The sequence below is a fragment of the Sinohyriopsis cumingii genome, chromosome 2, assembly GCF_028554795.1.
Source record: "Sinohyriopsis cumingii isolate HCF-2022 chromosome 2, ASM2855479v2, whole genome shotgun sequence".
NCBI lineage: Eukaryota > Metazoa > Mollusca > Bivalvia > Unionida > Unionidae > Sinohyriopsis > Sinohyriopsis cumingii.
Window position 1 is genome coordinate 169,295,976 of NC_142962.1, and position 18,002 is coordinate 169,313,977.

Consider the following 18,002-nt stretch of genomic DNA (forward strand, 5'->3'; position numbering starts at 1 on the left):
AGTGTCCTAATTGTTTATGTTTTGTATTGTCCTAATTGTCTGCTTTGTAGTGTCCTAATTGTCTATGTTTTGTACTGTCCTAATTGTCTATGTTTTGTAGTGTCCTAATTGTCTATGTTTTTAGTGTCCTAATTGTCTATGTTTTGTAGTGTCCTAATTGTCTATGTTTTTAGTGTCCTAATTGTCTGTTTTGTAGTGACCTAATTGTCTATGTTTTGTAGTGACCATATGGTCTCTGCCTCGTAGTAACCTAATTGTCATTTTTAAGAATAATTTTGTTTGATTTTATATGCATTTGAAAACTATATCCACCAAATCTCAGATAAGGTTTTGAGCTAGATAAGTTACCATTTCATTGATCTTTAATTATCATAAATGTCTGATCACCATAACTTATAATTCTTTTGTTTTACTTAGAGAGGTCAGATTCATCATAGAGTATTTGAGCATACACCAAATTTAGTAGAAAACCAATTCTCTTTTGTGTCAGGTTGTAACTTGGAGATTTCAGCAGATGAAGGACTGATCCAGTCTCCTGGGTTTATTCAGGATGCTGGAAAGAGACAGTACCCCAACAATGTCAGCTGCCTGTGGATACTAAATGCTGGTAGAGCCAAGGGCAGGGGGATGACCTTGAGGTTTATAGAATTTTCACTGAACAGTGTAGCAGACTTTGTCCAGGTAGATGATCTTGATAAATAATAAAGAAGAGCCTGTTTATTTTCTTGAAAGTAATTAATATAAATAATAGTCCATAAAAATGTTATTATCAGGTGCCTTCTCTGAGTTTTTCCATGTCTTACAAGCCTTTTAGCAAATGGAATAAATAATGATCAAGCATTACTTCATTTTCACTATACAAATGACATGGAAAGACTCAACTCTAATCTTTTCTTTAACAGTAAAACAGAAAATAAAGCCATAAAATGATGAATCTACAATCTCCCAAATATACTGTATTGTGAATTACTTTAAACTCTTGGTTGTAAAATTTTGTGGTTTTGTTAGAAAATATCATATTCCATTGGTACATAATTTCATGAATTTGTCATTTTAGACAAAAATGACATTTTGGAAAGAAAAAAAAACATAATAAAATATTGAACGATGATGTATGTATCTAAAAATGATACTGTCATTAGCACTCCAATTCATTTCTAGGTAAGTAAGCTTAATCCATATGGCAGTAATTGGAATGATTAGGTAAAATGTTCATTGCTATTACTTTGTATAAATGTGGAGATTTGAATGAAACAAGATTCCAATATCCCTTTGTACTATTTATATCAAACAAAATCAATACCATGGCTGTAATAAATGTGAACGGAAGGTGGTAGTCCTCCTTGATGTTTTCAAACCACATCACAGAAAGAGGCTGCCATAGGTGTCAACCCCTTGAGATGAATACCTGTACACCAGACCAATAAAAACCTAACAAGGACCAAAAAAACTTACATGAAGAAAGGTATTCATATATTATATAAGATCAATAGTTTTAAAACAATACACAAATTATTTTTACACATATTTACATAATTATTTACATTTCTGAAACTTTATTTCATTCTTTTTACTTTTATAACACTATTGTCTTCCTGCTTTTGCTCAATTTTCTTTCATTCAGTTTTGTCCTGAAGTGTTCCTCCAGATAATATATGCCCGACACACCACTTTAATGCCTTTACTGCATTATTTACAAAAAGCATGTGAAGATCCTGACTTGGATACATCTACAATGCCAGGGAAGACTTTAATCCACTCAGCCTGAAACTTGTCATGACCTCGGTCAGTGTCTTCAGGCTTCCATTTCTTTGAGTTAGGCTCAGCCATTTGATGGATGGAATATTTCAACTAGATGAAAGAAATAAAAAAAGATTAAAAAATTTAGATTTGACGTGTGATAGAGAAAGATCGCCTGATTACAAATATGTTATGAATTTATATTTTTCCCAATAAACCCCTAGATATTATGCCAGGAGCTATTAAAAAATTGACATCTAAACATAATAAAAAAAAACATCAAAGTAGCAGTCCAGAAGTTTATGCCTCATAAGCGGTTGATTGTTTCTATTAAAGTTGCATATCTGGTGTTGCATCTTCCTGTTTGCATTACGTATCTGACAAACTTAATTCAGAACTATGACAGCACAATAAAATGCTGGTGCTAAATTCAGCAGACTATTTAATTAGCATATTGTCACAAATATTTATAAATCAACTTTATCTCCACACAGAAAAGTCGGATGAAGTACAGTTACACCAACCACAGGGGCTCGTATCATTGCTTACAATTTGCCTGTCATACATGTACTGCCTAATATTTATAATAATAATAGTTATTATATAGTACATGTATGACAGGTAAATTGTAAGCAATGATACGAGCCCCTGTGACACCAAGATCACCGCCACACTATGTAGAGTATGAAAATTGATGTAAACTTCGAGCATTTGATAGTAATAAGTACAAATAATAAAATAATAATACATAAAATAAGAAAACATACTTACTACACAGGTAGTTAGCCAATATTAGAAACCAGAGTGAACGTCAAATTTCAGAGTGACAAAATGACAAGATCTTCACACACAGGAGTTGAACCATGAAATGAAACTCATTTCATTATCAAAGGAAAAGTGCGGTTTTGAGTATGATCTGATTGGTTGTTTCGGGCCACCCTGAACTCATTGAATTGTCATTCTAAAATAAATTTATGTCCAGACTCTCGGATGCACAAAGAACAAAAAAACCCCATAAAAAACGGTTGTACGGCCATACACTGATGAAAATGGAAAAAAACGTACAAATTATGGGTAAACCATACAAGTTGACACCTCTGGGCTGCTGTCACATTTGAAGGAAATGGCGGCATACATTTACATCAGCCACATGTGTAGAACTGCCATATCTGTGAACAATTGAACCTGGAAAACATCATCCCTTAAGCCAATTAATAAAAAGCGAATTATCTTGACACACATTTAAGTAATATAATTTCAGATTGATGCATTTCAATTAAGCTTTGAAAAAGTGGGACTGATCTGTTTGTTTATTCATCAGTTAGAAGAATGAAATGTAATTAGTGACGAGAATGCAATATTTTGTTCCATTTGCTAAATGGAATAATGAATAGTGCTTGTGATGAATAGAAGAAAAAATGGAATGGAAGTGTTTTTATTAATGAAATGATTAACATTTTAACCAGACTGAGTAATTGCTTTCACACTAATTTACATATTCAGTATGGAATCCTACTACTACTACTACTACTAATAATAATAATGCTCTATTTATAGAGGGTGACTCATTAGCCAAGGACTAGCAATGCACATTATATGAAGATAGCAATAATTACTGTTTATTTTAACATGTTAAGTATTAAAATAATAAATTCCATTATCTATTAGAAACACATACATGCTCATGATATCTCTTCTTAAATAATCTAATATTTTCGGCAGATTTTACATGTAGTGGAAGCTTGTTCCACAGAACTGTACCAGAGTACTGGAAGCTCTTTTTAAATTGTTCTGTTCTTGGTTTTGGTGCTAGAAGGTTTCCATGTGATATTGATCTCAACTGGTATTGTGTTGAAAAAGGCCTGAATAAGTCTTGAAGATACTCTGGTACAGTTCCATGTAGACATTTATATAAATGGACTGCCTTGTGAAAATCTTTCCTGTCATATATTGTGAACCATTTGAGTTCTGTAAATAATGCTTTTGAGGGATGATCAATAGATACATTTAAAATTATGAGTGCTGCTCGTTTCTGAAGTTTATAAATCCTGTCAAGCTTAGATTTATGATATGCATTAGTGATTTTGTTATTACTGGTGCAGCAATTTTAAGAATTCATGGACCCATATCATCTAATCAAGAGGATTTATTAATATTCACCTTAATTAGCATATCAAAAACTTTAGCTTCATTAACATTAGCTATTAAAAATTAATTATCATCAGGAATTTTAACTCTTATAAATAATACAAGAGCATCAAGTTCAATTGGGCTGTTAGTCTGGTTCTGAATACTGTTACTGGAGATGCGGCATATATGCTTATGAAGAAATTGTTGAACATTTCCACAATGTCTTGTATAGATGTTGCTATATCATCATTTTGCTTAAGTCTGAGGGGAGAAAACTGTTCCTGGGTAGGTTCAGCTCTTTTAGATGCTTCCACAATGTCTTGGTACTCTTACTTTCAGCATTAGTGTCTAGTTAGGGAAATGTGCAAACCATGATTGACATTTTTTCTTTCACTTGAATGCAGTCATGTTTCTTCCTCAAATACATTACCCAATGATAAAACCTTAGGAGTACAACCATTACATCACAAATCCAGCCTACCATGGCTAACATTTTTAGAGGGGGGAACCAGTGGTCTAAGGTATTAACCTTTACAGATCACTCACATATATTTCATGTCTATCTTAGTTTGAGTCTGGGCATATGAGAAAGCTAAGTGCCAGTATCTCCTTGTTTGGCTGTGATTCTTCTTGAGTTCTTGCACCACCAAATATATTGCCTGTCATTTATAACCTATCATGTGGTGAAAAATGACTTTAATCCCCAAAACCAAACCAGATTAAAATTTGGCTTTACAAGCCTAACTTCACTTGCTCACATAGGTGGTAGTCAGAGTGATTTCCCCTTGATAAAGGATTGATGTAAAATCTTATATGTACATCGCTTTCTATGTCCACTTGTGCCATGCAGCATGCTTTCTTCAGAGAACTCAGAAATCAACATCAAGAGTTTCAGTTACTCAAATTTAGAGCAAGTTGAAGGGGTTTCTTATGTCAGTGAAGTAATTTTACTCAATTGATATTTCAAACTATTCCTTGCTCTTTTCTATCTGAGATGACCAGTTTTTATATTGTAGAATTACAACTTTGTCATAAATATATATATTAGGTAATGGCCAGTTGTCTCCCCCTGTCCAAATCAGGAACATGCCATAGCGGAGTTTAAATCATGTATGGAGGATAAGATAGCCTCGTTTCTTCATGGTTGGACTTGATCATGTATGATCAATACCTTTAATTTGAAACCAGGAAATATTTTTGTCTTCTGGTCACAGGGATTCAATGTTCTATTACTCATCCTGGTATCATACACATGGTGTTATGACTCTATGGTCTTGAACTAAGTAACAGAAAAAAGTGAAAACCAACAAGTTTCATAAAATTCAACAAATGATTTATTTCCCTAGAATACAAAGTGAAAATTTAATAAAGATCTCATAGTATTATAAACTAAATCCCAAATAGTCCTTAGCCAAAAAGTTTTATCACAAGTCTAAATGTATGAAGTTCCAATTAAATTCCAGTGGTGTTCCTAATAAATTCCGATATTGAATATGTTGATTTGTATGAAGCCATGAACATGCTAATGTGCCAATGGTCTGGAGTAATAATAATAATAATAATAATAATGCTTTATTTATAGAGGGTGATTCATTAGTCAAGGACTATTCTCCCTTGATGCCCTCTTAATGAGAGTATAACAATGCACATTATATGAAGATAGCAATAATTACTGTCTATTTTAACATGTTTAGTATTAAAATACTAAATTCCATTATCTATTAAAAACACATACATGCTCATGATACTCTAATATTTTCAGCAGATTTTACATGTAGTGGAAGCTTGTTCCACAGAACTGTACCAGAGTATTGGAAGCTCTTTTTAAGTTGCTGTTCTTGGTTTCGGTGCTTAGTTTTCCATGTGATATTGATCTCAACTGGTATTGTGTTGAAAAAGGCCTGAAGATACTCTGGTGCAGTTCCATGTAGACATTTATATACAAGAACTGCCTTGTGAAAATCTATCCTGTCATATATTGTGAACCATCTGAGTTCTGTAAATAATGCTTTTGAGGGATGATCAATAGATACATCTAAAATTATGAGTGCTGCTCATTTCTGAAGTTTATAATTCCTGTCAAGCTCAGATTTAGCAAGTTTCCCCATACATTTGAACAATAATCCATTGTAGGAAGAATATATGACTTCTAGTGTAGATTGCAAGTTTCCATAGGTAAATATTTCTTGATTCTGCTGAGTAGGGCAATTTTGGATGACAGCATTTTACAAAGCTTATCAATATGGTCATTCCATAATAAATAATTGAATACGGACACACCTACAAGCCTTTCATGTTTGACATTTTCTAACAGATGATTATTTATTGCAAGAGATAGTTCTGGGTTCCCTGACTTGTGTAGCTTTTGTGATGCCCCCAATATTATACATTTTGTTTTACCTTCATTAATTACCGTCCTATTTTGTTGTGCACAGTTTTGAACTCTAATAAGGTCTGAGTTTAATCTCATTTGAATAACTTCAGTATCAGAACTAGATGTATACAAGGTTGCATCATCTGCAAACAAATCTGTATTTGTGGATTTGTTATTTAGTGGTAGGTCATCGATATAGATAAGAAAGAGGAGGGGGCCTAAAACTGAGCCTTGAGGGACCTCTGAGTGAATAGTGTGAGTCTGAGAGCTAATATTGCCAATGCTCACTTGTTGAGACCTTTGGTTTAGGTATGATCTAAGCCAGTTTAAAGAAGGATTGTCGAACCTGTAACAGTTCAACTTTTGCAGCAGAATTTCATGATCAACAAGATCAAAAGCATTCTTGAAGTCAAGGAAAACAATCCCAGTCATATGTCCATTATCCTTTTCCTTCAGCCAAAGATCAATTAATTTGGTAAGTTCTGCTTGGCACAAGTGGTACTTTCTAAATCCTGATTGCGCTTTATGAAATAGACAGTATGTTTCAAAAAATGTATAGACCTGAATGGCTATATGCTTTTCAAATACTTTTGACAATACAGGTAGAATTGATATTGGTCTGTAATTCCCTGGATCCTCCTTTTCTCCTTTCTTAAAGATAGGTCTAACATTTGCACATTTCAGTGTTTCTGGAAAATTACCACTTATTATACTTAAGTTTATGATATGCATTAGTGACTTTGTTATTACTGGTGCATCAATTTGTTGTTACTGGTGCAAGAATTCATGGACCAATACTATGCAATCCAGATGATTTATTAATATTCACCTTAATTAGCATATCAAAAACATCAGATTCACTAACATTAGCTATTGAAAATTAATTATCATTGAGAATTTTAGTTCTTGTAAATAATAGAAGAGCATCTTGAAGTACAGTTGGGATGTTAGTCTGGTTCTGAATACTGTTACTGGAGATGCTTATGAAGAAATTGTTGAACATTTCCACAATGTCTTGTCTTGTTATATCATCATTTTGCTTATGTCTAGGAGGAAGACAATGGGAAGATGTATCCCATCCTGAGGGGACTACTAATGATGATCTAATATCATGTATTCCATCCTGAAGGGACTACTTATGATGATCTAATATCATGTATTCCATCCTGAAGGGACTACTAATGATGATCTAATATCATGTATTCCATCCTGAAGGGACTACTAATGATGATCTAATATCATGTATTCCATCCTGAAGGGACTACTAATGATGATCTAATATCATGTATTCCATCCTGAAGGGACTACTAATGATGATCTAATATCATGTATTCCATCCTGAAGGGACTACTAATGATGATCTAATATCATGCATCCCATCCTGGCTCCTTGGCACATAGAAGAAACATCCATTATCATAGATCCCAGCAGGACTGGTACCTTATAGACCCATCTCAGTCCAATGCCATCATCAACCAATGTGAAATGGCTCCAGGGCAAATGGTCATGACCTATTGTGATATTGCCTATGGTGACATCAAGACCATGAAAGATAAGTCAGCGATAGGTATTATGACAAAGGCAACAAAAGAAGGAAATGATTGTTCTGTTCCATCAAGACTGGACCTTGGGCTCCAGTTTAGAATATGTACAGGCAACATGAATTCTAATATGACCTTTTCTAATACCTATAGGGATGGGTGATTGTGATCCAATATTATGTATTCTGAGAAGGCACCATGAAAACTGGCTTCAGCATCACATGATCTCTACCCAGCATAGAACCCATGTTTTTTTTTATAGACAATATAGTGTGACTGTACTGGGGTATATACCACAGTACCCAGTACCATTATGAAACCAGTGAGTCCATAATAATAATAATAATACTAGTGATAATAGTAATAATAATAATAATAATAATTATAATAATAATGGGGGGTATGCGAGATCTAGGCTAGACGTCCCGCTCACCAAAGGAAAGGGAAGCATCTCTCTTAGCCTCTCCTTTTCAGGTGTAGTGATCGCCGCGGGACCACTGTCTGGCTTTGCTGGACAGGAGGTTACTTGCATATGGCCTTTCCTACACTATTGTGTCCACAGCAGCACCTTCATGCGGGGCCTCCTGTTTTCACAGAACCTGTTGTGCGGCATGACCGAATGCCTGGCGGTATAACTGGATGGGCAGACTGGGCTCGTTAGCCTTGGCAGGCAGCCAGTCTAACAGAAGGAAAACTCTGACTCCAAACCCAGGCAGATGGAGCCTGTTAGTCCTGTCAGGCAGTTTATATAGGAGAAGAAAACTCTGATGCCAAACCCACCAAGTCAAAGCCATTGGATGATGGCTCTGCTGCCTTGTGGATATATTCGGGAGAAGAAAAGGCTATGGGAGTATACCCAGACAGAAAATCTGGAGTGGAGCCCCTAAGGTGGCTGGGTGTCAACTACGATTTCCTTCCAGCAGCTCCTGCATCTGAACTGGTGCCAAATGTCATGCAAAGCATTCCTTTGGACCCCACCAGTAATGAGAGGGGGATCCTGACATCTGGGCAGCCCAGGATCTCCATACTCCATGCCCAGTCTTGCGCCCTGGAGAGGCCACTTCAGCCTTGCTCCTCAATGAGGAACAACATGGAAGCTGGCAATCTATGGGTTATAAGTTCCACCTGATTTACATAGGGAAGGGGCGCCATAGGTCAGCTTTGATGGTGGGAGGGATCATAGCATCCCACTGGCCAACTACCATCTGCCTCAAGCTGGTCATTAGTAAGGTGTCTGCCTGCTCCAGTGGGTGCCTGGAGCTCAATGTGTTGCTCAGCAGACCGAAATTCAAAAGAAACAAGAAACCAACAAAGAAGACTCCAGCTCTTTGGTTCGCAAGCTGGAATGTACACACTATGTGCACAGGCATCTCTGATGACCCCATGAAGGTGGACAACACAAGGAAGATATATATATGCAAATTTTTCAAAATGAGGTGTCTTTAGACAACAAATGCTGTTAAAAACTAAACAATCGATCTACAGTGTTACAATAAAATATAAACAAGACGTCAAGGTTGAGTACATACAGGATTCATACAATTAGTAGTAGTTATTGTTGTTGTAGGGTTTAACACCATTTTTCAGCACAAGATAGACTATACATGGCGGCCAGTATAAATGGTGGAGGAAGAACCCGGGAAACCCCCGGAAAGAACCACCAGCCAACAAGAAGCTACTGGCAAGCTTTCTCACATAACCACATTAGCCGAATCCGAGACTCGAACTCATGCAGACAGAGGTGAGATGGCAGTGATCCGTAACGGTGAGCGCTTTAGACCACTCGGCCACTCGGGGGCCCCCAATTAGTAGTAACAAACATGTGTAAAACATTATAGGTGAGTACATGACATAACAATGTTTTAAACAAGTAGTAGTACTGAATAATAGTTTCTGTAGATATTGACTAATAAGTTTTTTGAAAGCTTGGCATGAGTGAGTTGACTTTATATAAGGTAGTATGGAGTTCCATAGTTTGGCTCCAGAAAAAGCAAAACTTTCTTTATAAAACTCGGAATGTGGTTTAGGCATATATAAAATATAATTTGAGATGGATCTTAGTTCATACATATGTATATATTTAACAAATTTAAAGTTAAATTTAAGGTAATCAAGCCATGTAAAAATTTATGAAGTAGTAACCCCTTGTGAAACTGAATTCTCTGCTGACATGGAAGCCACTTTAGGGTTTTTGAAAGATTCTTTGATGTTGTATCTAAATCAGCATCAAGAATAACTCTAGCTGCTCTTTTTTGACATTTTATTAATCTTTCCCAAGTTCCCAAGTTCCTGTACCACTATACTCCAGACAGAACAACAATATTCTAGGTGTGGCATGATATGTACATTGTAGAATATCTTTCTCTGTTCTTGAGGGAGATAAGATTTTATTGTGTTCATGAGATATAGCAGTGAGTTATCTTTTTTTAATGACTTTATCAACTTGTATTTTACAGCACAAGCTATTGTCTGTGATGTTGAAAGTAGTTTTTCATGTTGACACTGTGTATATCCCTACCTTTTATCATTACTTTGAAATAATTTTTCTCAGCTTTTACTTTTGCTCAACTACCTATGATCATAATTTTTTATTTAGCTGCATTAATCTTCATTCTAATGTGTTCACACCACTTACTGTATATACTCACGTATAAGCCAAATAATTTAGGAAAAAATAAAGCTCTGGAAGAAGGGGAGGGGGTCGGCTTATCCACAGGCCAATGTCTAAACTTGACAGTTTTAAGCCTTTTTGTTGACTACTGTAATGGCTGTAAATCTTGGGACATGAAAAATAATTTTTTCTGTGTCCCAAGAGATATCCATTAAAAAATAAATCATTTTCGATGTCCTGACACATATTAAACTGTTATAAAGTACTATGATTGATTTTGTTATTATTTTGCAGGTGCATATTTTATGATTTCTCCAACATGAAATTAAATAATGGTAAATACAGACTTCATAATTCACGGGCCGGTTTAGTTTACCTGGGAGATCAGGCTGAACTATAATGTACAGTACTTACACAGTGCAAAGCATGCATAGTGTCACTTAAATCGTTATTTTTTCCCCCAACATATTAGATGCAGATTTTGCTTATTCATTGTTTTGACCAAATTGCATTCTTCCAGAAACATTGCAGCTCATCCTAAATAGCTGTTTCATTTACGTTGACTCACACGCTCACAAGTTACTCATTTTCAGTGATATAAGCGATCCTACAAACTGAGGTAATATGTATGAAATTGTTTGCGCATTTAATTGTACAAGGCACATAACCAGCATAGCTTACATGTTCACAAAGAGTGGTAATAATAAAGGCTAAAATTCTCATTATAATCAACTATGATCATCATCAATCTACTTTAGTTTTATGTTTTGGCTAATCAACATCATAACTTTTCACACAATGGAAAGCTTGATGTTTTGGCATCTCATTTGTTGGTAGCTGATAGGTGGCCTGATTTATCTTTCATTTTCTGACAGCAATACAGGCCAATTAATCGTTAAAACCCAGAAACTGGCTTGTGGTAAGAAGGAATTTTGACCGGCAACTATACCAGTACATTGATGTGTAATTGGCTTTCATTCTGCAATATTAGCATGATTACTGTAGTTTTGTAAAATGGGGTGTAAGGTATACCTGAAAACTTTTCAAAATCCAAGTAGGTTGACTGAATAAAAAAAATAGGGAGATTGGGACCTAAAATTGGGAGGTTTTATGGCATTTTAAAACCTTATTTTCACTAAATATTGACCCATCTTACAGGTCCAATATGCATGAAATTCACAAAGGACACACCATTTCTCCCTGTGATGCCCCTTATTTTCCCCCAGTACATGCCCTATTTTCATAGCTAAAGGTTAATCTTAAATAAACAAGCAACAAAGCCAGTATGACTAATTAAAAGTTAATCCTGCTTATTGATGCAATTATTTTGTGAAAACAACTAGCCTTCCATCATAATTCACAGAAACCATGTTCTACACTACAGTGTTATGCAAGCACCAGCAATTGATTGGCAAATAAAAGATTCCCAATTTTGGTGAACTAAAGATACCTAAATAGGCAGCCTCATGGTACCGTACATGTGGCAACTATTTTCCCCTCATTGTATATCTGACCTTATTTCCTTATTGTCAACTCATAAGGCATTTAGTATTGCTTACTATAAAGATTTGTAGTCTGAATTATTTTTTGGGAGGACACATGCTGCGTGTTATGTACTTACATTCCTTCTTTTAATTTAATTATGGTAATTAACGTTTGCATATATGGTATAAAAATGCCAGGTGTTCACTCGTGTACATTTCTTTGGTGGGAATGGTGTTATAGCATATGGAGCTACAGCATTCATAGTGATCGTTCTTGGGCTTGAAATTAATGGTCGACAGTTTTATTGTTGTGGTTTATTTTTTGTTGTGGTTTATTTTCTGATTTTTTTAATTCTTGTAGAGGTAAAAAAAAATCACGTGAGTAATGTTTAAACATAACATTCTATATATTGAAAAAGCAAATTTTTTCTAGCAAAATAATTATTTCATTACAACAATATTCACTGGTGATACAACAGAACATGGCTTCCATACTGTAAAGATCTTGTAGACTACCTTAGGTTGGGTTGGGGTGGTCCCAGTATTATCTTTAATTATTACAGAAGACCCACCCTGGCTCGTTTTTGTTAGAAATTGAAGTAGTGATGGAGATGCAAAGCTCCGAGCCTCCAGTCAGTGATGCCGACAGTTAAATTACTGAATACACAAAAGGTGGAATTCAAATAAACAACAAATTTAATGCCATTCAATAACAGATAGTCTTTCCTCAAATGAAATTCAATATTCGAAACCCTATCACTCACCTTTCACTCAACCAAGTGATGGCCTATTTCATCATCTGACTTAGTGTGATAGATTTTCTTCCTGTGTTTCTACTCATCTGTAGTATTTCTTGACTGGTACCCAGTACCCCTTCAGTCCAACAACCACGTCCTTCACCCTTCCACTACCTCCACTTCCGTTCTCTCCTTTTGTTGTCTCCCAGAGACTTGGGACCAACTGTACCAGGGTATTTCCCTTCTCTGTCTCCTACAGCTCCTCCGGTCCCTAAAAGCTTCCTGTCCGAACACACACAAGGACATTAATATATTCCTCTAGCTATCTAGTTTCACACTAAACAATAATCTATCATCAGATAAGCCATTACCTTCTATGGTCATGCATTCGTGCACATCTAAATACCCATACTTTCTGGTATGGTATACACGGTATCAAGTGCTTATCATGCATATATCAATTGATTTCATCACATCGGTATATATAGATTCTCAGTCTTATTATACAGAACAATATCACATAATCAGACGCATTTCTGTACATTACACTTCTACAAAGTGTACACAGATAATGTACACAGATATCCACATATCCATGTGCTGATATATCCTTACAAATTATACTCCTACAAAGTATACACAAATAGTCAAATACCCCTATTAACTAATGTTGCACACTGCAACCATTATACAAAGTTATAATTCAATTCAACATTTGCAGATCTAGAATATCACATGAATAAATGCACGAGGTTACTACAAATTAACCAAATAGCAAATTACAGTATTAATTCTTTACATAAACATTGCTCATATCTCAAAATATGCATGTAGATCAAACAATACAAATGGTAATTCTACGTACCAACAATTCTAGTAATGAAGTATACATACTGCACATAATTAAAGTATAATTACCTTGCCATAATAAATTGCGACAATCGAGCAAATGAGTCACTGATCTGTCCGAAGTTCCTTTGTAATTCCCAGAATAACAATGTTTCCTGCCAATTTTGAATGACATCGGAGTAGCTTATAACTTCCTTATGTAATTCCTGCAAGATGGTTTAGCGACTGCTGACGTTTAGTTTCAAGACACTAGATTTAAACTTGCAATTCCAATGGTGGTCACGCCTTGCTCAATTCCGAGTGGATGTTGATTCACCCATAGTCTACATAATTAGCAAACATTGCCTCCTCCCCGGCAGTCTGTCAAGGGTGGATTTATGACCCCCACTTGATGTTTCTTTGAGCCCAACACCGGCAATTCATGCCACTTACCTGTGAATCACATTCAGTAGAATAAGGCGCCAGTAACAAGTTCCTATGGCCATGTTATATACAACTGGCTTCCCATCCGTCTTTTTGATGTCGGCTTACACTCGCAACATTTATGAAGCGAATAATTAGCCTCAGGGTCTAGCATATACATGTTGCAATCTGGCTATTGTACCTTACTTATAACGTGACATATACAATATATCTATTTATGTAGGACTTTTCTTTTTAAGGATAAATGAAAATCAAAGACATAATGTAGAACAGTTTACTCTGTCCTAATTATGTTTGTGATCTATGTTTCTATGCCTTGTAGAGGTGTCATAGCTGTCCTTTAGTATTGGGAAAAATTTCATTTACTGCATTGAGAAAGTGGGATAAACCTTTCTTATTTAGATGGATTTTATCTTAAGCCATTTAGTTCCAGAACTAATCCAGACTTTGTCATAAATCCATGTTCAGTGTCTATCATTGTGTAATTTCACTCCTGACACATATGTACAATTAGAGCATGCTGCTAAAATGTCAGGATGCATGCTGCTAAAATGTCAGGATGCACTGCTACTAAAATGTCAGGATGCTTGCTGCAAAAATGTCAGGATGCATGCTATTAAATGTCAGGATGCATGCTGCTAAAAGGTCAGAATGCAGGCTGCTAAAATGTCAGGATGCATGCTACTAAAATGTCAGGATGCTACTAAAATCTCATGATACATACTGTCAAAATGTCAGGATGCATGCTGTTAAAATGTCAGGATGCTACTAAAATGTCAGGATGCATGGTGCTAAAATGTCAGGATGCCTGGTGCTAAAATGTCAGGATGCATGCTGTTAAAATATCAGGATGCATGCTACTAAAATGTCAGGATGCATGCTGTTAAAGTGTCAGGATGCATGCTGTTAAAATGTCAGAATACCTGCTGTTAAAATGTCAGGATGCATGCTGTTAAAGTGTCAGGATGCATGCTGTTAAAATATCAGGATGTATGCTGCTGAAATATCAGGATACATGCTGTTAAAGTGTCAGGATGCATGCTGCTGAAATGTCAGAATACATGCTGTTAAAATGTCAGGATGCATGCTGTTAAAGTGTCAGGATGCATGCTGTTAAAATGTCAGGATGCATGCTGTTAAAGTGTCAGGATGCATGCTGTTAAAATGTCAGGATGCATGCTGTTAAAATGTCAGGATGCATGCTGTTAAAGTGTCAGGATGCATGCTGTTAAAATGTCAGGATGCATGCTGTTAAAATGTCAGGATGCATGCTGTTAAAGTGTCAGGATGCATGCTGTTAAAGTGTCAGGATGCATGCTGTTAAAATGTCAGGATGCATGCTGTTAAAGTGTCAGGATGCATGCTGTTAAAATGTCAGGATGCATGCTGTTAAAGTGTCAGGATGCATGCTGTTAAAGTGTCAGGATGCATGCTGTTGGAAGCATCATAGCCATATTTAAGCTGCATCATTTCTGACAGGAGTGAATCTTTGTCTTTATTTGTTTTACTTTCTCTTTCATTTTTGTGTTGTCCTCTTCCAGAATAAGGGAATGGCTTGATGTCTTACTTAAGTCACATCTGATGGTTTTGTTTGTTCTTTTAAGGCTCATAAATTTAGTCTTGAAATCTGATAGTTGTTCTTCAAGTTTTTCATACTTATTCATTGCAGATTCCTGTTTGGTTTTTAAAGATTCACATTCCATTGACAGTTTAATGGATTTTTCTGTCATTTTTGCAAGTTCTTGCTGTAGCAATTTGTTTTCCTCATTTGGGCTCTCATGTCTTTTTCACCCTGAAGTTCAGAAACTTTATCTGACTGAGCATCAGCCTTTGTGATGGCCTTGGGGAGCAATTCATTATCATTGTTTCCTCCAACTAGCTCAACTGAAATTTCCTTACCACTGTGGTTTTCAGTTTCTGGTTCCTGAAGCCTTGGAAGATCTCAGGTGAATTTTACCAGAGTCAATTGGTGTAACAGCCCTTATTTCTGTTTCTGAATTCCAAATAGGGGAGAGCTGTACATTGCCCTTTGTTAAATGAACAGTAGGCCCACTAGAGGTTAGCAAAGACTCGTTTGGGGTACTACTGGCATGTACAAATATTCTGATTGTTTCCATGATTACTTGTTCCAGAATAAACTTCTGCAGGTAGGAGATGAAAATTAGTTTATGTCCATTCTTTATAGTTAGGTCACTGAATAAGTGGAACTATAAAGAGTCACTGTAACTTTTTAGGACTGCAGATTTTCTGGTGAATTCAGAATTTTGAAGATCAAGCCAGTATGCCTGTCACCAGTTCCTTGACCATATCTTGAGGTCAGCTTGTTCTGCCATTCAGATATTAGCTTTATATTACAAACAGTTAAACAGAGTCAATGTGTTGTATTTTAGGCTGTAATTATCATCATCAATATTTGACAATTGTTTTGTGGATCCCTGGCACTCAGTAGTGTAACTTTCACTTTTAGAGAATCCAGAGAAGCTGCTGCTTTTCTTTTGAGATATATTGAATGAATCGCAATAGATTGATAGGGTCTTCCATGGTAAGGTTCAAAGGCAAAGTTTATTTCTTTAGAATATCTTATTTCAAACTGAATTGGGCTGAATGCAATCAAACAAAAGGACAGAAATCTTTCATTTTGAATCCAGATGGTCATATCCTGATCTTAACATTGATGGATTTCTTCTATTCTGTGCCAGTGCAGTAAATGATATATCATCTGAAGTTCAGATATAGCAGTTGTAATTCAACTTAATCCACTTGGGTAGCCATCTCAGATTACCTAAAATCTTTGTTGAACAGTCAGTGTATCCCCTAGGTGTGCAAGACTGAGAGTACAAAATCTCCTTGGTGCCAAAACTGGGGGTCAGACTGGGTAAAAAACAAACTTTGGTATAAAAACTGGGGGTCAAATTAAACATTTGGAGGTCTCTGAAGTGCAAATGAGGGTAAAGAGAAACACAGTTTTCCAAAATTCTCTTGAATAACTGACACTGTGCACATTCAATTTCATTGACACTAACTCTATTATCATAAAACTACTGTATTAATTATCGGAATAGGTATTAGCTTATTTAACATCAGTTATTATGCCAAATTACTTGAATGTTGAGTGGAGCTGTCTGCTGTTGCAACAGCCCCCAAAGCCTTGATTGGAAGTCAGTGACATCTCTAGATAGGTTAGGTCCTTGTCATCATAGACAACTGTCATACTGCTTCATGTCAGGTCCTTGTCATCATAGATCACTGTCATACTGCTTCATGTCAGGTCCTTGTCATCATAGACCACTGTCATACTGCTTCATGTCAGGCCCTTGTCATCATAGACCACTGTCATACTGCTTCATGTCAGGTCCTTGTCATCATAGACCACTGTCATACTGCTTCATGTCAGGTCCTTGTCATCATAGACCACTGTCATACTGCTTCATGACCCATCATGACTAACAAGTACAGTTTCAGCTATGGCATCATTAATCTCCTGGAAGCCTGATGCCATACTGGTTTATGATGACTCAATCTTCATCATTATTTCTTGATCCAATGATGTCAGGGGGACAAATTAGAGTGTGCTCGAGATCCAGACTCATATCAAGCTCATCTTGGAACAAATGCTGGAGAGAATTGAGAAGGACCACCACTTTCAGAAAGTTTGAGGGGAAGTGGAGAACTCTCTTGCAGTAGTGTAAGTGAGGACATATTTCTCTGCTTAAGGCATCATAAGCCCCAGATAGCTAATTTTTTCCTTTGGCTATTTAAGGTGAAGAAGTTAGAAACCATTATTATAAAATTGAACTTTAACTATTCAACAATCTCTGACACATTCTGTCACCATGGAAGGAAGGATACAGGACAAAACAAAAACCTTTCCATTCTTTGGCAATCATTGGTCTGTCATGATTGAAGATTTTGGCACTGTGCTTTGACATAGAATCTACCATATGAGCTTTTAACATATTTGAATGAGGTGCCATTTGAACAAATCTCTAGGGCATCATTTGTTCATCTCATACAGGACCTGTTTCTTACTCATCCTGTGTCAGGAGGCAGGATCAGTGGAATACATGCCTAGTTGGTCAACCTGGAATGGCTACAGTTCTGCTGGGATAGTTT

The 18,002-nt window shown here is 36.1% G+C and overlaps 1 protein-coding gene across 1 annotated transcript in view; it reads left to right on the forward strand.

Annotated features, from left to right (window-relative positions):
- LOC149806279 (CUB and sushi domain-containing protein 1-like) overlaps positions 1-18,002 on the forward strand; it is a 155,017-nt gene that overhangs the window by 55,833 nt on the left and 81,182 nt on the right. Inside the window, exon 11 of the mRNA XM_089935547.1 lies at positions 491-681. Within this exon, the coding sequence (XP_089791673.1) occupies positions 491-681 (191 nt within the window). The remainder of the gene's footprint in view (positions 1-490; positions 682-18,002) is intronic.